The sequence below is a fragment of the Rattus rattus genome, chromosome 5, assembly GCF_011064425.1.
Source record: "Rattus rattus isolate New Zealand chromosome 5, Rrattus_CSIRO_v1, whole genome shotgun sequence".
Lineage (NCBI taxonomy): Eukaryota > Metazoa > Chordata > Mammalia > Rodentia > Muridae > Rattus > Rattus rattus.
Window position 1 is genome coordinate 111,781,714 of NC_046158.1, and position 22,444 is coordinate 111,804,157.

The 22,444-nt window shown below is 45.5% G+C and overlaps 1 protein-coding gene across 3 annotated transcripts in view; it reads right to left on the reverse strand.

Moving 5' to 3' along the window:
- The window catches only part of Slc23a2 (solute carrier family 23 member 2), a 92,658-nt gene that overhangs the window by 8,136 nt on the left and 62,078 nt on the right, over positions 1-22,444 (reverse strand). For 2 of the 3 annotated variants that reach the window (XM_032904256.1, XM_032904257.1), the window contains exons 6-14: positions 16,772-16,860; positions 15,779-15,843; positions 14,451-14,632; positions 10,981-11,101; positions 10,372-10,528; positions 6,186-6,333; positions 4,860-4,965; positions 1,775-1,904; positions 383-520 (exon numbers count right to left, since the gene is read on the reverse strand). In XM_032904256.1, coding sequence (XP_032760147.1) covers positions 383-520; positions 1,775-1,904; positions 4,860-4,965; positions 6,186-6,333; positions 10,372-10,528; positions 10,981-11,101; positions 14,451-14,632; positions 15,779-15,843; positions 16,772-16,860 — 1,136 coding nt within the window. Of the gene's footprint in view, positions 1-382; positions 521-1,774; positions 1,905-4,859; positions 4,966-6,185; positions 6,334-10,371; positions 10,529-10,980; positions 11,102-14,438; positions 14,633-15,778; positions 15,844-16,771; positions 16,861-22,444 lie in introns of those variants that run through there. The other variant, XM_032904258.1, reaches the window with a different exon arrangement.

The following is a 22,444-nucleotide window of genomic DNA, read 5'->3' on the forward strand; positions in this document are numbered from 1 at the left end:
GAGGCAAAGGCAGACAGATCTCTATAATTAGAGGCTAGCCTGGTCTACAGATAGTGTGCCTGGGCAGCCAAGCCTATAGAGAAGCTGTCTTGAAAAATCAACCAAGCACTGAACAAGCAAACACAGTGAGACCTTAGCACCCATATCAAATATCCACCAATTCGAAGGCTCCCCCAAGCAAGTATGGAGGCACAGGCTAGTGTCTGTGGGATGTCCTGGTGGCTTCCAGAGAAATAATCACAGTCAGAAGGAAGGCAGAGAAAAAACATTCAGCAATATACACCTGAGGTTCCAGCGTCCATTACCATTACAAGGGCTATTTGTAAATCTATGGTTGGAACCCCAACAGCCCTACCCAAGATTCAAGACCACTTTCTCCTACCTGTAACCAGAGGGTTTTGTCTGAGGTAACTTGGAAGAACAAGCCCGAAGAAGATGGAAAATCCAAGCACAAATAGGTTCCGGGAAGAATTCAAGTCAATGAACTGCAGGTTAGAGAGGCCAACAGCTGTGATCATTCCTGGAGAGAAGAGGATCAGAATACAGTTCACTGGGTCCATCTATGGCATGCCTACAGGTTATCCATCTATGGCATGCCTACAGGTTATCCATCTATGGCATGCCTACAGGTTATCCATCTATGGCATGCCTACAGGTTATCCATCTATGGCATGCCTACAGGTTATCCCGGAGGCTGAGAATAGATTCCCACGTCCTTTCTCTGTCCCTCAGAAATCAGCCTGGAGACCAGAGAGAAGGCAGTGGCAGAAAGAGAGGGTTGGTAGAATATCACCACCTGTCTCTGACCAGAATTATTACATCACACATAAGTACACACTACATGTTATTTAAATCAAGTAGGCCGACACTGGTTCAGCTTAGGGTTTTTTTTTTTTTTTTAATGTTATGCATGAAAGTATGCTGCTTGCATTCATGTCTGTGTACCAAGTGTGTGTCTGGTGCCCACAGAAGCCAGAAGTCAATGTCAAATGCTCTGTAACGGGAGTTGTGAGTCACCGTGTGGGGCTGGGTCTTGAACCCAGGTTCCCTGAGCAGCCAGTGCTCAGACTGGGGAGCCGCCTCTTACCCCCTCTCGGCATTTTGATTAACCCACATTAGAAGCCGTGTGCATGTCCACAGTGACTACATCTGAGAGGTGCAGATCAAATCCAAAGTCCCACTGTCAAAGTGTCAGCTGAAAGGGCTCATGTATTGGGGAAATATATCTGAGTTAAATCAATAGAAAGTCTAATTAAGATTAGGTTTTTATCTTAATTTTCATATAATTTTCTTAGTAGTTGCTTCTATCTGTACATTCAGCTTGGACACTGATGCAAATCTTTTTATGTTTCTGAAGCACTACTTCTTACAATTTAAAGTGGAAACCATTAGGTTTATTATTAGATCTTATGGACTAAAACACCAAGATCTATGTTAAGAATTAGCTATGTGTATGAGGTGATTTTTACACCTTTTTATGAGGACAGTTTTTGGTGACGCTAAAGCACTGCTTTCATTCTACATTTGTGTAGGTCACTATTCAAAGTGTTCTCAGACGAGTATGTTTGCATGTATTTTTATGGTCCAGACTTTGAGTGCTGAGTCTTTATTACACAAAACTTCTGCTGGGTCTAGGGAAGTCTGAAGGCTGAAGTCTGTATAGAAAAGCCTGTGTGCAAAGAGCAAAAATAAACATTTTATTTTAAAAAAGAATCTGCCAACATGAAGACCGTCAGGTGATGGCAAACCTTCTACCAGGGAAGTGGGCTCTTACCAAAGAGTGTGCAGAACAGGGCTCCAAGCACAGGGTCTGGGAGGGAGGCGAAGAGGGCGCTGAACTTGCCAATCATGCCCAAGCCCAGCATGAGAGCTGCACCATACTGGATCACTCGGCGGCTGCCAACCTGTGGGCACACACACCAGTTGCAGACACAGGTTTACTCACCATTCTTCAACCCAGTCTCCCAGGGCCCAGGGCAAATATGACAGTGTCTAAGGCAGGATCTAGGTTACCTTAAACTTTCCATCAACAGAGACTATAAAGACAACATGACTCCCCTCTGACCTTGTCACCTGCTGCTCCACCACCTCAGCTCACTGTTTCAGCTGTGAACAGGTGACCCCAGGGATCAGGAGTGAGAGACTAAGACTTTATTCCCTGGGTGTAGTGCTTCTGCTGAGTGCAGGCTTTTGGGGCCACTGGTTAAAATGACCTCCTGGGCTGGAGTCATGGATGTAAGTTATATATACTGTTCCTGCTTCTCCCACTTTTTCCATAGGACTTTTCACCCAACACAGTCTACCAGAAAGAAGCCCTTGTGACTCCACTCTCCCTTCCAGAGTCAGGTAAATAGCACCCTTCTTCCATTAGTGGAGGCCATAAAAGGTGGTGTAGTGAAGGGGTCAATGCAAACCACTGGAGCCTGGCTGCTGGCCTGCTTGCCCGCTGCACCTCTGAAAGTACCTGTAACACAGCTAGTAGTTGGAACATGCTAGAAAGTCAACTGAACTGGTATCAAGTGATACATTCTAACATTTTGCAAGCTACTTTTACAGACCACAGCACAGAGACCAAAGAGGTAACCTGCTGTGACCATGTTGAGAAAAAGTGGTGGGGCCAGGGCAGCCCCCCACTTGTTTCCTGTTGTCCTCTGTGTGGGACACATGGCCCACACTTAGCAGAGGCAAGGCAGGTAGCTCATCTTTGGTGAGAAGGTTAATTCCAAGTCCAAGGAGTGCAGTAACTAGATAAAAGCCGCCAAGAGCAGAGCTGACATGAAATGCAGGCAGAGCTGTGGGGGACAGACCGCCCTCTTTCAAACCTGGTCTTCCATACCTAGGGTTCCATAATGGCTCTGCCCTTTCTGTCCAGGAGATTGCTACAGTGGAAGTGATTTCTGAATGTGCTGTTGTGTACCAGTCATTGACCCATGTTCATTAACTGGAGTCTTGAAATACGGTCATTGTGACTGGGTAAGGAAAATCTTAACACCAACTTATTTAAGTGAATATTGCTACATGTGGCTACTGATGGACATGTTCGACATCATGGACCTAGACCTGGAACTGCAGGACTTAGAAGTTGTGCCTTACTCATAAAGGTTGCTTGTCCCATCCCATTTAGCAGGATGAGAGGTCTACTACAGTGCAGAGCTCATACCCTTTTACCCCAAGCAGGGAGTCTTCCTAGCTGGCCACAGGCTAGGGCTACATAGACATTTCTGCTCCAAGCCCCACCTCCCTGCTCTAGGCAGATATAGGCTAGGGGCTTGACAGTGGGTACTTGAATGGATACAGTTTCTGCCTAAAGGGATTCAGAGCAATACAAATGATGGGCTGAAGAGATAGCTCAGTGGTTAAGAGCACATACTGTTGTTCTTCCAGCACCCATGTTTAAGGACTCACAACTGCCTAGAGCGCGTCACCAAGGGGAACTGATGCTAACTTCTGGCCTTGTGGGAACTGTACTCATGGATACATTTTCCCCTGCACACAAAAAGTAAGAAAATGCTGTTGGTGCCACTTCAGAAAAGCTGTACCATCCAAGGATCAACCAACCCCTGAACCATGTGGCTTCCTTTCAGTGACCTTAGCTGTTCTGTGGCATCTATAAGGATACAGAAGGATGGTGCTTGTTAAGCAAGAGGCCCTCTCAGCAATTTCACAATCTGCCTATTTATAACCAGTTATTTGCTCATAGGATCATAGGAGAACAGAGGCTCAAGGATGGCAGGTTAAGCCACATTCTGTGCCCACCAGACCATACCTTCAGCTCCCTGGGCTCCACATCTGCTGTTTTCACAGGCAGCACTTGGGACTCCAGCAATGGCACTGAAGGAAGTAACCATACAATTTCCCTCCCTCCATGCCATGTACTAGGAGCAATAGGCAGCAGATGGTGCCATCGGCACACGTGGAGTTGAGCTTACATGAGCCCTGACTCTCAACGAACAAGTCAGGTGTGCTTCCTGCATCTGGATGCTGCTCCCTCTCACCCGGATTTGTAATCAAGACAACCAAACAGTACTGGGTTTCTTTTTATCTGGTTATAAAATCCTGCGTGGAGCCAGAGGTCAAACAGGTCTAGAAGGCTTCCGGATTGGCTTCTCAGGTAAGGAGACTGATGACTCATGCAGCCCATAAAGAAAGGGGAACCAATCTTAACAGTCTTTAGTTACACAACATCCAATGGCTGCTGGGCCAACCAGAACTCTTCAACATCCTGGCAAGTAGCACTATTTGGCTGAAGGCGACTGAGACATAAAGTTTAATTGCCCATAACAAAGCTGACAGGTATAGAGCAGACCCATGTGGGGTTTGGGGGTGGGACAGCTGTAGGTTTACATGTCAATAACTAGGGCCTGGTAGAGTGCTTGGCAGGGTTATTGTGAGTTTAAGAGTCAGATCTAGGATCTCCTTCACCACGACTCTACAGATTTCACTGAAAAGGGATTCTGTCCCAGAAGTCTGAGAACATTAGTTAATGTGAAAGATGGTTTTCTGTAGTAACAGACATCATCTCTCATCCAACATGCTCTACTGAATTCTGGGGCCTTCCCTCATTCAGATGTAAACTCCAATTTTCTTTTTCATAATGCACCACACATTCAAGTGCTTAGAGCAGAGGCCTGACACAGGCAGATGCTTAATCAATGTCTGGAGACTGCAGGACACCACAGCTATACCCAGATGCCTCCTACGGCAGTGACAAATGAGGAGAGGTCTCCTAGCTGGCACTGCAAAGTCATCCAAGGGGAAAAGGAGATGAGGAATGAAGATAATCACAATGGAAAGGTCAGGTCAGACACATCATTGAAATGGACAAATGCTCATCCATTTAATTAGGAAAACATTTATACCTTTGTAATTCCCAAAACTCCAATATTGGGACTGGAGGAGGTAGAGCCATTCCCGGTACCAAATACGCCATCGAGAACACAGGAAAGACCCTCCACAAAAATACCCCTAAAAGTTAAAAGGGAAAGGGGGGGGGGAGAGACACTGTCATTCATGAGGAAACACTGCAACCAACTCTTAATATTTGAAACCTACAACAATTAAGCCCCCTTGGGAGGGGTGGGGGTGCTAATCAGTGGCAGTTCTCAGGTGCCTTCTCTGATGGGATGAGGACAACTCCCACATTCTCAGCACCTCTAAGAGGGCTAGTTCCACACTGCCATTAGAAACAAACACTTTAAAGTAATTTCAAATTAAACCAAAGAACGACTGAATCTAAGGGAAGCATCAGCTGTGCTTCAAAGTAAGACACGTCCACTAGATTCGTTGCTATTAAAATAGTTTTGTTAGGGAAAAAAATGCCTTGTAAGCTTATGACTACTGAATTTTTTCTGACAATTTAAAATGAGCAGTATCCTCACATGTAGCAAGTCTATTGAGAGGGCCGTGAAAAGCCTTACAGAGCCCTACCCACACCGGGTACAAGTCATACTGATCATGTTAGGGCAACAACAGGGAGGGGTGACTTGTGCTCCTTTCTCTGTGCCTTCCTTAGGATCCATTCCCCAGAAGCTAAAGACATTGTAACCCCCACAGCTCCTAAGACTCTTGATCTTCAGAGTTTTCACCTCTCCCTGCTCTTGTCTGTTTCTGTGAATCATAACTGTGAGCAGATCACCCTGAAGGGCAACTGAAATATATCCACTGACACACCTACAGCAGCTACTGTCGGATGCCAGAAAAACGTCCTGCCGTCTGTCTGACCATGGCAGCCAGAACTGAATGGGAGAAAAACACAATTTCCTCAACTCAGAAACAACCCTATAAACCATGAAGATGTTGTTCCACTAAAATCAATCTAAAATTTGAGTTCTTGGGTCAGGGTGGGGTAAGGTGAGCATTTGGAAAAACAAGACACAGAAAATCAAAGTAGACAATGTGCCTGCTTTCAAAGCCAAGCAAAGATTGGCAATGTGTATGCCTGCTTTGCTGAGCTTCATGTGTAAGTGGCTTCAAAGGCATGAGAGATAATATGTCCACCTCTCCATTCAGCTGGAGAGACTTGGAGGAAGGAAGGTAGGATGCTGCTCTGTGCCACGGATGAGACAAGCAGGGTGCTGAGGGCAGTGACTTGGCCAAAGACAAGGGGCCAGTTCTGGTTTGGCTGTCACCTAAAGCTCCCGGCTTCTTCCCCAAGGCTAGATGAGCAGGTCTTTCTTGGGACATACCTGTTTATTGCATGTATAGGAGGTGGTGGGGCACAGGAGAGCCTGGCGCAGGCATAGTAGTCGCCGATGGACTCAATGATACTGGCTACGACAGCACTGAGCATGCCAATGACGCCAGCTGCAGAGACGGTGGGCATCCCCCACTGAACTGAGGAGGAAGACAACCGTGAAAGATGTGTTCGCTCACCTCTGTGGACAGGAAAGGTTAGAAGGACCGCAGGGCACTCTGCAGGATTTTGAAGCTCTTGGAAACTGCTTGCCTTTAGATCTTAAATCATTAACACACTAGATGTGTGGGAAGGTTACTGAGTTGAGGTCTTGGTAAGAGTTGACCCCCTCATCTTAAGAAAGCCCTTACTTGGCTAGAAGAGGTGGGAAGTTCTCTTCCTCAAAGTCATGTTCCTAGTTCTGCTGAAGTGTAGTTTAACACTGCCTGCTATGGTGGAACAGAAATTTGTTTTGCTTTTCTTTTTTGAAACAGTATTCCTGGATGGCCGTGTGTGTGTGTGTGTGTGTGTGTGTGTGTGTGTGTGTGTGTGTGTTTGTGCGCGTGCGCACACTGTATAGGCAAGTCCCCTGCCTCAGCTTCCAGAGTATGGGGATTACAGGGCCAGGATTACATTCCTGGCTTGGAGTAGAAACTTTTCCAGGGATTCATAACACAGTGGTGGGACTCAGATGACAAGGTAGTGGCGTCAAGTGAACAGGCACAGCTACTCTAACCTGACAGTCAGGTGTGCGACCCTACCTGGTTACTAGCAGGTTTGTTGTCAGAGTTTGTTGTTGGGAAAATTTAACTCATTTTTCTTTTGAAAATGTATCTATCTTTTATCACCAATATGAATAGACTCCTGATAAACTCACTTGCCCTTATTCCTTGATTGATTAGGAATAATAGCCCAGATGCTACACAGTGGGAAAATATGAAACAAATTCTGGGGCAGGAGCCGACCCTGTCGCTCTGGGCATCCAAGATGACCAGGAACAGTTAAGACAAGATACAATCAAGTAAGAAGCACAGACCAGGGCTGGAGCCTAGGGCAGGAGTGATCCTGCTGGGGACTGTCCTACCCAGGGGAAACAGTCAGAGGAGCCTCACTGCTGGCCTGCACTTTCTCTCAGGGTTGGTTCAAGGACCTTATTTGTCAAGTTCCATTTGGGGTTTTGGTATATGTGCTGCCGAAGCGAGCACCCATTTGGGGTTTTGAAATAAGCTTTGGCTGTTACAATGTTGACACTGGTTTCCCTTTAGTATCCTGATTTTGAGAGAAGATTCCTATTATATTCGACCATTTTCAGCTGAATATATTTACTAACTAAATACTACAAAATGTTCCAAAATCTTTTTTTTTAAGAACATGACATCTTAAGTAGAAAATTCCAAATCTAACCTTCTGTGTTAGATTACAGTCAAAATGCAGGTTGGGGACAGGGGCGGAGATGGGGGGCGGTGCTGGCTCAGGTTAAGAGCACTGGGTTTTAAGAGGACCTAGGTTGATTCCAATCACCCAGATGGAAGCTTACAACAGTTTATAACTCCAGCTCCAAAAGATACAACACTCTCTTTGGCTTCCATGGGTACCAGGAAGGAAAAGAATGCACAGATATACTTGCCAGTGAAGTAGCCACATACATTAAACATAAAATAATGCAGCTGTACTAAAAAGCATGTATAGAATGACCTTCAGGCAGTGTGTCACTGGGTGAAATGTGTGTGACCTTCATGCTTAGACCTACCCTCATTGTTCTGGGGATACAGTATATAGACTCCCAATCCAAAACTATCCAATCCAGGGTCCCACTCAGGGTACTCAACCTGCACCGTACACTTCAAATTCCTTTTAGCTGAAGTCTAAGTTTGATTCTAAAAATCTATTGTATCAATATTTAAGTTTGAAATATTTTTAAGTTTTTAAAGACTTATTTTTATTTTGTTTTTGAGTGTCCCTGCATGGATGGGTGTGCACCATGTGTGCAGTGATGGAACTGGAGTTACAGATGGTTTGTGAACCAGCAAGTGGTTGCTAGGAACAGAAGCCAAGGCCTCTGGAAGAACTCTTAACCACTGAGCCATCTCTCTAGCCCCTTCTTAAACTTTTAATTGATTTGTCTGTTTTCATTCTGCAAGTGTGTGTGTCTAACACACACACACACACACGCACACACACACACACACGCACACACACACACACACACACACACACCTTTTTTTACTTCTGCCTTAAAAAGTTGTTACTTATCTCTCCTTCACACACACGGATCTCTTTACAAATGGTTTGAGCCACCATGTATGTGGTTGCTGGGAATTGAACTCATGACCTCTAAAGTGGGTGCTCTTTGAGCCATCTCTCCAGCCCTTTATCTCTCCTTCTAACTAGAACTTTGTTTGCTAACTAGTTTTGAGTTTGTTTATGATCTCAAAATCATAATCCTTTTGCCTCAGCCTCCCCCCAGACCTGGCAATCTATAGGGACATGTGCCTGGCTTAAGAACAATTTCTCAGGGTGGTACAACAGATTCTCAAACTCGGCACTGCTGACGTCTTGGACCAGAAGTCTGTATATTAACATTAATCTAGGTAATCCTTCCTATATATATTGAAGGCTGAGAGCATTGCTTGATATTTGAAAACTGTCTCTATGATCCAAACTGCTGGAAATTATATAGGACTGAGGCAGCTAAAGGCTGTCCTGAAGAGAACTGTATGGGCTCAGTCACCCTCATGGTGACGCCATGCACTTTGCCTGTTAAGTGGCTCCATGAGGCCCCTGGAGAGTCCCTCACAGGGACAGCTGTTTGTCTGTGTCCCCACTGGCTGTCAGCTGGGAAGCCGTAAGCCTGAGCAGGCCACTGGATATGCTACGGCTCTCTCTTTGCTTTGTCCGCCCATGGTGCCTCACCAAATAACCTTTAGTCTCATTTTATCTCGGATTATAAGTATGTTTATGAACCAAGCACATTTTTCTGGAAACAGGATAGTATATATACACACTGAGACACCATGTGACGAGATGTTATTTTAGAAGGCTAAGCCTGTTAAAGCTTTTGTAAAGTATCAGGAACAAAGTGAGAGCTGCCAACATTACCACCATTCAGCCTGCCTAGAGGAGTCATCTTTGATCCAACCTTAATATTCTTGGCTTTTCTTGCTTTTTAAGTTTCTCATTGTAAAATAAGAAAATAAGACAGCTCAGTGGGGTAACTGGCTTAACCTGGCTAAGCTCATTCTCTAAGAAAACCCAAAAATGTAGGACCAGCATTAGAGCCACTGGTTCAGAGAGTATGGTTCAGAGGTGGGATCTGGAGAATGCTGTATGTCACTCAGGTGATCTGGGTAGAGATTCATGCTCTGCCCCCGAGTTACCCAATACCACCAAGGCCTAAGCTCCCGCTTCCGGCTGTCATTAAGTATCAGTTTACTTCTACATCTGTGACCGAAGTAAAAGGTTACATAAACTCTACCAGGCAGACAGGAGCAGCCTGCCAGCTAACCTCCAGGTCTTTTCCTTCTTGCAGCTCTGATACCAAGGTGCTTTTGTGCTTGTCTTTCTCAGCAGTGGCCCTCAAATCCTTGCCATGACAGCTTACATTTGGCCAGAGCACCTGGCCAGAATTGCAGAGCCTAACAGGGCTCTGAAGGCCAAGTAGTTAACCTGAGAGGGGAACTGGCCAGTGGTTGTGTGTAGATGGCTGACCTCTGGGGACAGGAGCGTTCCTCTCTAATTCTCTAATGACCACAAGCTGTTAAGATCCCCAGCTTTAGGGTCAGGGAGAAGGGTTATGAGCTCACCATGTGCTCACCATGCAAAGCAGAGGACTTGGGCTGAAATCCCCAGAGCCACACAGAACTGCATATGTGTAACACCAGTGCTTCTCCAGAGAGGAGGCAGAAAGGGAGCACCTCTGTGCTCACAGCACAGCCAGCCTGGTGCACACGGTGGCCAACAAGAAAAAGACCCTATTCTCAACAAGGGAAGGTGAGAGCCACATTTGAGACTGTCATCTGACCTACATATATACCTGTGCCTGCGCACACACACACACACACACACACACGTGTGCATACACATAATACATAAATGATTAGAAAAAAAATCGAAGTAAAGAGAGTTCAAAAAGGCTTTTCATTGTGTACAACTTTCTGCCCACTTCCCACCCCTCTCAGTTGGGCCCTCCTGATACTTACATGGGTATGGAACCTTAAACCATGGGGCTACCAGAAGTACGCCCTTCCTGGCATCTGTGCGTGCATAGTAGCCGTAGTCGGTGCTGTTGGAAGGGAAGACGTCAGTCACCGTGAAGATGAAGCACAGCAGCCAGGACACGAGGATAGCCAGGATGATCTGGGGTGGGCAACGGCAGAATCTTTGTTGGGTAAAGTATCATCCCTTCCTTCCGTGGAACCAACACCCCAAGCCCACCGTCCTGAGTACCGTGTCGAACTGCTTCAATGGAACGCCAAGAGGCTTGTGCAGGTAAACTCACTTTACCCCTCCTAAGTCTGCCCAGTGAAAGAAGAATGGGTAACATGGCTGCAGAGGCCATGTGCAGTCACACCTCAGAGCCATGGACACAGTCCTTCTGTGGCGCTGCCTGATGATGTGATCTGATCTTGGAACTAGACCCTTACGATGATGGCATCTAGCCCTTAAGGCTGTGCTGACTGTGGTCGTCAGCCCTCCAGCCATCACCACAGATGTAGGAAGGTCACCCCATAGCCCCCCTTTATCTAACATCTTACATGTGAACAAAGGCATGGTGTGGGAGAGGTGCGGATCACATGATCGCTACTCACAGGAAACATTTTGAAAAGTTGTAACTTGTAGGCCGTCCATCCTTTCTTGGATTTGTAGATTGGGAGAGGAAATTTAACATTTCTGGCATATTGTGAGAATAGTAACACTAGGAAAATTGTCCTGAGAAAGAAAATTCATAAAATTAAAAGCTGTTGAGATCAGTCCATTCACCTACATTTAATGCTAATCCTTCTCACTATACTTTGGAAATGTTACTTTACCATCTGGAGAAGAGTGTCACAAGCAGCTGGCCTAGAATTTCTTGATACTGTCTAAAGTAAGAAAACCCAGAGAATGGCAACGCTCACTGCATGGAAGGAAATGAGGCCAGATGCAATACCAGAGAGCACACTTACAGCTAGCAATCAGCCAGAAGCAAGTAGGAGACTATCGCACACACCAAGAGGAGGGAAGTGTGCACACGTGCATACGCACCAGTGGGAGAGCAGTGTGCACCCAGGACTCCACACACACATATACCAAAGTGGGAGAAAGACATGATCCAAATGCCAACAGGGATCAGCTGCACATGTTTAAATGACTAGTGACTAGTTTTCCCACTTTCCTATATTTTTTTATTTATTCATACTGAACTCATTTTGAAAAAAAGGTGAAACTTCCAACATTCAAGTGGTATATGCCTTTATTTCTAGAATTTGGGAGGCAGAGGCAGGTAAATCTCTGAAGACAACCTGGTCTACAGAGTTCCGGGAGAATCAGGGCTGACAGAAACCCTGTCTTAAAAAAACCAAAAAATTAAAAAAGAAAGAAAAGCGCACAGCTTCTTGAGAGGCACCTTCTGAGGAGAGCATGCTCTTTCCACAGGCACTAAACCAGCATGCAGTCAGGTCTACTTGACGGTAAGGACTAGATCTGTAGCCTGGGGTTTAACTCCTTCTTGTACATTGTCATAGAGGCAAGAGCCTGGGTTGACTACAGAACTTGCTGATCCCAGAACCCCTACACAGCAGGACCCCTGCACAGACCAAAAGGCCCAAGTGGCTGGCAAATGGGAGGCCATTTCTCATTCTACCTGGTCGATCGCATCATGGAAAAAACAACAGGGCACGGAGGATGTGCTTAACAAGCTGTCTAATACTTTTGTCACTTGCCATCTAAGGTAAAGTTGACAAGAAGAGTGTCCTCAGAGCTAAGCTTAATGATTCCAGTTGCTGAGACGGGAAAACTGGCTAAGGCAATTGACTTCCTTGCTGCACTTATAAGAAGTGTAGTGCACAGCCTGGCTGAGCACAGGCTGCCAGTTGCGGTGATGGGATGAACTGGTAACCCACTGATGTCTGACAGCTTAGGTCAAGGTTAAAAACACTCATGGGGCCTGTCACTTCAGTTCCTCTGGGGCAGACAGATTTACAAAAACAAAACTAAAATTCTACCAAAGCCAACATGGCATTACAAACGACTTCTATTCGAGATGAACACTATCTACAACATCCCAAAGAGCCCAGCCCTACCTTCCCCCGTGTCTCCAGCAACAGTCCCTGCACTGTGCTGCTCTCTCTTCAGATACACTTAAGAGACTCAGCAAGAGAGAAAGCGGAGAAAAGTCTAGCTCGAGTCTAAACTGGGATTTCAGAGGAGGGACAGAGGAAAGGTCCTAGAAGACACTAATGGCTAAGTCCTGCATATGCAAGAAATGGCCAGAAAGGGGTGGGACAAGGAGAGGCAGGGACCAAACAGGAGCAAAGCCCCAGAGAGGAAAACAAATGCAGAATCTGTCCTGGGCTGCATGTGACAGTGGAGAGTGGAGGAGAGAGTACAACAAACCAGGGCTGTGGAGAAAGGCAGGAGAGGGAGCCTGGGGTGTGTCCCACCTAAAACCAGACATGCTGTGGAGCAGCACCGGGAGAGTCAGCTGCCGAGTTTATGGGGTGGCTACAGTCCATGTGTTTCTTGCATAGAGGACACCGTGGATACTATTGGGCTCCTAAAGGGATTTCCCATGGGAAAGTATGAGGCGTCCACTTTCACCACCTCTATTTCTCTGGAAGACTTCACTGTTTTTGTTGTAGGTCTCTCTGGTCTACAGGATCAGCCCTCACTGCATATGTACACACACTCTGTTCCACTCGGCCTTGCCAGACAGGTCTGTAAGGTTCTTAGCTCGGACAGATGGCTTTTGGGTATTACTTCTATTTGTTTTCTCCTCTTTTATAGTGCCTTCCACCACTTTGGACCCATGATTTGCTAGCTACTGGAAAGAAACGTTTATATGCACTTTCTCCAGACGCTCTGAGCACTCCATAGTTATTGACACTGCTACTGTCACCTGCTAAGTCACTAGCACCTGCCCCAATCCCTTTGATGACTGGGAGTTGTTAATATAAATTTTATGTATTTTAAAACTCCCCTGAGGCTTTCCCTAACCTTTTCATTACTGGTCTTAAATTTCAATGTTTTATAAACATGATGTTAGCTTTCTAGTACTTAATGCATTTTATGGAGTTAAATCCCTTAGCAATATACACACATGCTGTATGGGGAGGGTTTCCACCGACCTTCGGTGACCATGCCTGAACAGCACAGAGGGAGGAGTGAGCGTGAGCTGAGTCACAATCAGGCCACATGGACTCAGAGAATCTTGACCTCTGTCTGACCAGTTGTGTGACTCTGCAAGTCACACTGCCTCACTGTGTGTCTGTCTCTTCACTGGTTAAGCACACAGAACACTTATCTCAGTCTTTTATGTGACCATTAAACAAAGCAGAGGCACAGTAAAAGAAATAAATAAATGCTGTTACTAAATTGGAATATTTCCCAAAACAAAACAAAAAACTGGAAATATTTTTAGCTTGTTTTAAAATTTTTATTAGTTGGTAAAATTTTGACCAGAAACATTTACCTGTGATATAATCCTTACATCTACTCTACACATGTAAAAAAGAACGTGAATTCTCTCTTACAAGATTGTTAAAGTCCTACATGTCCATTAACACACAACACTGGTCAACATCTTCGATGCACTCGGCTCTGTGCAGAGGAAGGACCGACACTGCCCAAGCAGCCCTGAGAGACTGAGGCCTCACCGTCAGAGCGCACCCTCTGTTGAGATCAGAAGAGAGCACAGAGGTCCTTCCACAGCATCTCTCTGCTGCCAGCCTCATCTAAAAATGTGGCATCGCAGCACAGCAAACTTGCATGATGCTTTGTATGACCTCAGCAGCCAGGAGCAAGGACCACACGACCAGCAACTCTGACAACTCTCCCGTCTGCACATACCTGCTGTCTGCCTTTAGAACAACACGACCATTGCCATGTCTCAAACTCTGATCTAAAACGATCACTTAACTAGCCCTGGCCTGAATTGAATAAAGTTTAAAGTGTTAAAACATTCTTGTCTTAATAGATTTCTTCATTCTCAAGTTAGTGTGACTGCTATAAGTATTCCACAAGGCTGTCCCACACAGTGGTAAAAATTGTCCCCAGCTCCGGAGTTCTCTTAGACACTTACAGCATGGCAATGCCCCAGTGCTTCCCAGCTCTCTCTCCTGCTGCCTGGAAACCAGAGAGGCCAATGAGGGCCACGGTGGGTGTGATGGTCAAGGGTCCAATATACCTCAGCAAAGCCCCAGGCAGGCCAAGGAGGCCAATGACCACTTCTATCAATGAGGACATGATGATAGCCCCCTGGATCTGAAACAGACAAGGGCAGTTTGAGAGTGACGTCAAACACTCAGAATGTTATCTGCAGCAACTGACATTTCTTCAAGGCAACAAGTTCTATGATATAGCAGCACGATAGCTGGAATACTCCCCAGGGCCCTGCAAGCAAGGTTTCCATGGAGGTTAACTGAGGACCAGAACTCTAACATGACATCACTGCTGGGTAACTGAGGACCAGACACTAACATGACATCCCTGCTATAAGATTAACTGCAGAAATGGGACTGACGACAAATCTGCTGTTTTCTCCACTGCAGGGTGAGATGGACAGCTGTCAGCTCTCAAATGAGCATGCTGTCAATCCAGCCCTGCAGGATACTTCAGTATAGACATCTTTAAAAGACCAAGCCCCTGAAAACATTCAAAACACAGAATTACTGACAAAAATTCTAAAAGAATGTCTTTGTCACATAAAGTGACATTTGTACTAAATCTAAAGATTTCACAGTGATACTATGAATATATGCACTCATCAACTAGTTTTCTGTACCTAGGGACAGTTTCAATCAGCTGTGCTCAAGGGCACTTTGGTCCCCCAAATTATCTTCAGTTCTCTCAACGAGCAGCGTGACTAACAACTTGCTTGTTCTGAGAGGCCTGTGTTACAGCAAAGCTCGCCTCTGGGTGTGTCCGTCATGCTGCTTCCAGAGACAAAGAGTCAAAGGATGGCTCAGAATAAGAGAACATTATTGAGAAATGGGACCTAGCTGGAGGAAGCAGACATTGAGGTGTGTGTCTGGGAACTCTGTCTTGCCCTGGTCCCTTCTTGTGTTCCTTGATCTCTTCCTGGCTGCCAAGAGCTGAACCATGACCTCCCCACCACGACAGACAAAGCCCTGGGACACTGAGCTTTCTCCATTCAAGGCGATTCTAGCATTCCAACACAGCACAAGCAAGCTATCAGCATACAGGCACAAAGCAGCCAGACCTCCTCTCACCAACAAGCCTAAGCCATCACACTGGGGGACACAAGCCGGCAGGCCTGGAGACTGACGACGAGAAGCTCAACAGACAATAGAAATGGGCACTCCAGTAGTTGAAAACAAAAGGAACTTAATAAAAGCAACTGCAGCATCAGGGGCAGGAAGACACCAGTGGCCAGTGCTCGTCCTTTACCTCTTGGATCCGGGGGTGCCAGATGTGTTCCAACAGCTCTGCCGTTCCGTTGGCAACTGTGATCTCTTAAAAACAAAATGGAGATTTTTTTCTTGGAGTGATACTGATGTTTCAAAGTACATATTTATTATAACCACCTCTTCATTGCACTAAGTATCAGTTCCTAAAACTCAGCCTGCGACAGTAGGGCCTATACTTGGAGATGGACTCCCAATACTAAGTCAGCAAATGTACTCGTTGACAGAGCTTCTCAGTGTCTCAAAGGCTGACTGAAGTGGTGCTACCAGCCAGTGCCGGCCAGCCTCACAGAAACCACTCTTTGCAAACTGCTGCCTGAAACGCCCCAAGGCAAAGCTGTGGGCTGAGGTTTTAAAAATCTAGATAAAGCAGGGCCTTTTCCAGTTCCTAAGTCAAAATCGATGGTCACAAAGTAACCCCTAGGAGTAGGGAAGACAAGGAAATCAGGAAAGCTCGGCTCCTAGAATCTCAGAATGTAAACTACTCTGAGAGCACAGTCTGATTTTCTCATCTCCTTGAGTTTATCAGGTTCCATAAGGATCTTTGCAGTCACTATGAAGGGGAATGAAAGTCACTTGCAGAAAACCACAGTAGCCAGACCCTTAAAAAGCAAAGACGTTTCAGAGAAGGGATGCTGATGCAGCGAGAGAGTGACTATGGCAGGTGTAAAATCCACTGAGAGAGAGAGGCAGGAAAACAGCACACATATTTCATCCTATCCCCATACTTATCAGCTACATTGGCAAACAGAAATGAGGGCATTTCTGGCCCTAGCTTGCCCTAAGGTTAGGGATGAAGAGGAGATGTAAAGACAGAAACAGGCATGGTCCACAGACTGGAGCCTTCTAAGCTGCTTAGGGGCTGGTATACTCTAGGATCAATACTGGAAGGAACGCTGTTATTGGCAGGTGTCCAGGCCCCCTTCCACTTGCTTTAAAGGACCCCAAGGACATATGTGGAAATAACTGCAATTACCTGTGGTGTTACATTTCCATTTATCTAAAGACAGGATGGCTCGAGCAGGGGCCAAAAATGCAAAAGCACTGGCCTGAAACAGGGGTAACCTAAAAGAAACGAGACCAAAACCATGATCACGGCATCGGGAACTACCGAGGTAGTTCACTATTTGACAGCTTAACAGTCTTTTCCATAGACACGCAGCACATGAGTAACACAGCCACACCTGTAAAGAACCTGCAAAGATCTGACAGCACACAGCTGGAGCCACTAGGCTCTCCCACACCTCCTGCTCCTGCTGCCCTGCTGGCCTCGGGCAGTTCCAGGGGACCCCTATAGTTAGTGCTAACACCCCAATACCAGTTCCTGCTACTGCTTTCTCTCTCTGCTGGAGGTAGTCAGTGCGGATTTGGGCTTCCTTCTTTCCTGCTGAGCTCATGAGATCCCTAATAATCACCAGTGTAGGTCCTTCCTCCCCCTTCTTCTGTTTCAGATTCTCATTCATTCCATTACTTCATTCCAAGAGTTAAAGTCTGCTCTAGTAATAAGATAAATATTAAAACCATATTAATCTACATGTATCCAGAAAGTTGTAAGTTATGAGTATATATATATATATATATATATATATATATATATAAATGTTCTGATTAATCATATAAAATACTTAAAAGTATTCTAATACATTTTAAAGGGTTCAGAAACTTGGTAAACTCCCCATTATATTTTCTGCCCACATTCTCAAACTGAATGCACCTAATCAGATCACAATGACTTTGCTATTTTTACTGGAAATTAGACTGTGTCAGCTAAGTTAACAGTTAGCATAAGAACTTAATCACTATTTTTCACAGTATTTGAAGTTAAAGTATAAATCTTGCTCCTGCTGTCTGCAGAATGAGGAGGCTAAACACGCATCCTTAGATGCCCAGGCAGCCTGGCCAGTGGTCTGGCTCATGAGTTAGGGACACAGCAGCCTCCTGATAAGTTCTGTACCAGAGAGAGACAAAGAATACACAGAAATAAAGTAGCCCTGGCCAAAGAACAGCTGGCTGCCGGGCAGTCCCAGAACCGGGTGTGACGCTCCTTTCGGACACACTCTTTTGTCAAGAACACCCTCCTGGCCATTTCAACCACAGTGACCTTAGTAAGAGCAGATAGGATGTGGACTGCAAGATGGAGATGGGCCTCACAAGTATAACCAGGCACACCCTCCACTGACCACACGGTTTCCGCTGACCACATGGTTATAGGTAGCAGCTTAGAGGGGTCTGGAGCACAGTGCCACTAAATGTGACGGTCCTCTTTAGTGGAGATGTACAACAAAGGGAAATTCCCTTTGGATCCCCTGGAGCCATGACTTACGGAAATTCCTCACACGAAAATTTAGGAATATATTGTAAGGATAAAGATGTCACTGTGCCATTAAGAATGGATGACATCTTGAACAGTACAAATAACACCATTTTACCATTTTCAGACTTCAAATAAGGCACCACAGGGTACTATAACACAAACGCTGAATTGAATGTGTGTGTGTGTGTGTGTGTGTGTGTGCACATATATGTGTTCATACTCATATTCTTTGGGAGGTTGTCCTTCCAACATAGTCCTGCGTGTCCTAGAACTCACTACATAGAGCAGGATGGCCTCTAACTCTGAGATCTGGCTGCCTCTGTCTCCTGAGTGCTGGGGTTAAAGGTATGTGCCAGGCCCACTGCACTTGGAAATCTTGATCATTGCATCCATTGGCTCTTCCTGGCAAGTAACAGAAGTCAAGGCTGACGCTGAGCTCTACTCACACATTCAACCTCAATCTGAACCTGATCTTGGCGCCTGAGGTGAGCATTTTGTGTAACAGTGAGGCAGAGTGCTGACTGGGACTCTGGTGTCCTGAGCAGGTGACAATGAAGTCTCCTAAGATGGACTATCAGACGCTCATGCTGGCCTTGCAGTCGTATCATTTCAAGTCAGAAACATGACTTGAGGTCTTGGTAAATGCTACAGGAGCACATGGACGACTGACAGGACCATCCCTGGTCGGTAGGTGGAGTATTTCCCAGGGATGTGCTGTTCGTCTGTCTACAGCACAGCTTCTGATTCTGGGCTGGTGATACCGACTCAGCATCTTTAAAAGTATTTCATTTTTATTTATGTGTCTGTGTGAAAGTATGCCAGAGGAGGACATAGGATCCCTGGAGCTGAGGTACACGTGGTTATGAACCACCTAACCTGGGCAGAAGCTGACCTGGGTCCTAAGTAAGAGCAGCATGCACTCTTAACTGCCAAGCCATCTTTTCCAGCCCCAAATTTGCATTTTTGATCCATTACTTCAAGCTGCAGCTGAGCTGAGCCTTAAACTCCCTCAAACCCCCAACCTCCTTGTGTTAAATCAGCAGTTTTCAAACCTATGGGCCTCAACCACTTTTGGGAGGGGGTACAAATAACCCCTTCACAGAGGTCACCTAAGGCAACCCTTTAATACAGGCCCTCATGTTGTGGTGACCCCTAAACCTAACATTATTTCATTGCTACTTTGTAACTGAAATTTTGCTACTGATATAAGTTGTAAAATAAATATCTGATATATCCGATTTGAGAAATCCAGTAAATCAGGGAAGCAAGCTGTTGAGGATTCTCTCAATCCTTCCACTATACAATGACCTTGAGAGTTAATCTAGAAACTAATCACAATAAACACGCTACTCATCAAAGAGAAGCGTTCATCCTACCAATTAGAGTTTATATTGCAAAGCTAAATCGTGGGCATAACATCTCTAGAAAAAAAGGACAACATCTGGTTGGTCTCTGTCCTTAGGTATATCGGCCTCGGCACTTGGAAATAACAGCAGCACCTTTTAGATATTCACAAGTTTCCTATAATAGCACTGTTGTGGCATTAGGAAGCTTAAGACCACTGCTCTAGAGGAGAGGATAATAATTCTGACATCTGATAACAAGGCAACCGTTGCCTGACACAAACATAACTAAAAGCAATGAACACTTCCAGGGTCCTGAGGAGCTTCTGCTGTGGGAAGGAGACAATAGTCAGCACTAGGAAGACTTCCAATGCAATCAAGGGACATGCTGTGGAGCTCTGTCATGAATAAGGCTGTCTTAAGATTGCAAAGCACTATGCCACATACTGAGAGGCCCAGGCATAAAGAAGAGGTACAAACGGGATCCCCTGCCCCCAAGAACACAGATACTCAACCTCAGGGAAGTCCCAGAGAGGGACACATTGAAGGTGAAAGGGGACCAGTGGCACCTGTAGGCAAAAAGAAAAATGCTCAGGGGATTAAGTTCTGAAAGGATCATTTTGAGGGAAACGGACAGTGACTGCCACTGCTCAGACTGGAACAGGCTGTGCCACAGCTCTAGGTGTGGTCCTTACCTGACCAACTTCCAAATCCTTTGGTGTTGACTCTGGTGGCAAGCCAGCGAGGGCCAGAACCTGCTAGCCTTTAGCCTCTAATGGCTCCCCCTCTATACTGGCCTGCTCATCTTGTTCTGAAGCTACAACTCCCTGACAGAAAGGTACAGCCCTTTTGTTCACAATCTTATTCCCAGGACCAACAGTAAAGAATTTAAGGAGCTATTTACAAACATGCTTGGAAAGAAATTTTGTTAGATTAAAATTAAGAAGTTAGGCTTTCCTCATATATTGATTTAAAATGCCAGCCTGTGTAGGACGTTGTTCAGGTTGAGAGCAGAAAAATAAGCACAACAAATTTCAGGAACTCTGCAATCTCTATGGCAGGAGAATGGTCTCTGACTGGTCTGGTCAAAAGGCCCCATGTCCTGCAGAAGCACCATGAAGTCGCACGGCGTATTTGCTTAGACAGAATTCCTCACTGTAGTGTAGTCTGTGCTTCCTCAGCATAAATGACAACCAAATCTGGTGCAAAATCTTTCACTCCAAATGAACTCTGGCTGGAATCTGGTCTGCAGAGCAATGTAAAGACAGTAATCCCTAAGGGACTTCGACTTGGCTTCCTAACTGAATCAAACAACCACCAGGAACAGAGACCGGACGACTGTGACAGAATGCAGAGCAATGTGCTGAAGAGAACTTCTGTAAATTAGTAACACTTTGGAGTTGTTTTCTCATTGATCATACCAAAAATACTTCACCCAAACACTTGAGCAGCAATTAGAACTGTCGATATTTCCCAAGAAAAATAACAGTACTGTAATCTAATATTCAGGCATAACTATATTTCTCTTATTCTTTCTCAAGTATTTACAGTTCCCACACCCAGTACAATCCAAGCCTGCATCCCACAAGCTGAGCATCCCAATAAGGAGACCTCTCAATAACTACTTGTCACACTGGAACCCATCCATCAAGATGTCCTACTAGGTGAAGGTGCTTATTTAAGGTGGGTGACTCATTTCATCATGTGACGTTTTCTGGGGTGATTCGTCAACTGTCTGATATTACCACTAACTTTAAATTCTAGAATGAGGTTTAGATGTTGTGATCCTCTAGTAATTAGTCAGTCAATAATATTTTGAACCATAATCTTGCTATGGAGCCCAGGCTGTGCTCCTGGGTTTTCATCTATGTTTATAGTTGACATCCTCCGTAAAGAAGAGTCTCGGTTTCTCCACTGGATCTCCATCTTCCTTTCCTGAACATCGCTGCAGGCACACAATTCTTTTATAACTTACTACTCTGCATGTTTTTGATAACTGAATTGTCCAAACCTGTGCAGAACAGCCTGTTGGCCCCTGTTTCCTGTGAAGGGACCTGCACTCATCCTGTCATTCTCTGAACACACCTTTCCAGTATGAGAGGTCCCTTGTCCTCCCAGGCCCAACTCTACGCCAGCCACTTGCTCAGAGAACACTAACTCGTCCATTATCCTAAAGAATGGTAGTGAGGACCAGAGGTCTAGACACTGTGTGGGCTCACTGTTCTTAGCCTTGTGTGCAGTAAGTAACCAGGTGAGATTAGGCAGGAGGTGGGAGGAGAGAATCAGGAAGAGAATACCCCCAGGCCAACCAGCCCCTCTTCGACATTTTTTACCACATCAGATCACCTTTTCCTTTGGATAATCTCCTTTGCAAACTTCTCTGTTGGCATAAAATGAAGCCAAGTGCACGGCTGCATGATGTGGCATGGTTCTCTATCTGCTGACTGCAAAGCTGGTTGTGTGACTGCCCACAGGAAAACTCACCTGACTGCACACCTTAGAAAAGGTGCTTTTTCTGTACGTTAATACAATGAGGTGTTAATGCAATTACTCATTAGATAATGGGTATTTATTTAATCTATTTTTGAGACAGGGTCTCATGATGTAGCCTTGTCTGTCCTATAAATCACCATGTTAACCAGGTTGTCTTTAAACTCACAAAGATCTATCTGCCTTAAAGGTAGGTACCACCACACCTAGCACAGGACTACTTTGAACGCACGTCTATCAGTTCTTTGAGGGAGTACAGGGAAAATAACTGATGCTGTACAACAGTCTCAAAGTTGTACAGAGAGGAAGGAGCTTCCTTCCTTCCTCCTGACACTGGGTGAGGACTCTTGTCAGCCACCAGCCTAGAGATGAGAAACATGGAGGAATGAATGGGCAACCAGTGGCATGGGGAATACGCCAGGCTAGCAGGGTCTGATAGTCAAATAAAAAGAGGTGTAGAGAAGACAGATGGTGATGTGGCCTGCCTTTGATTCCAGCACTC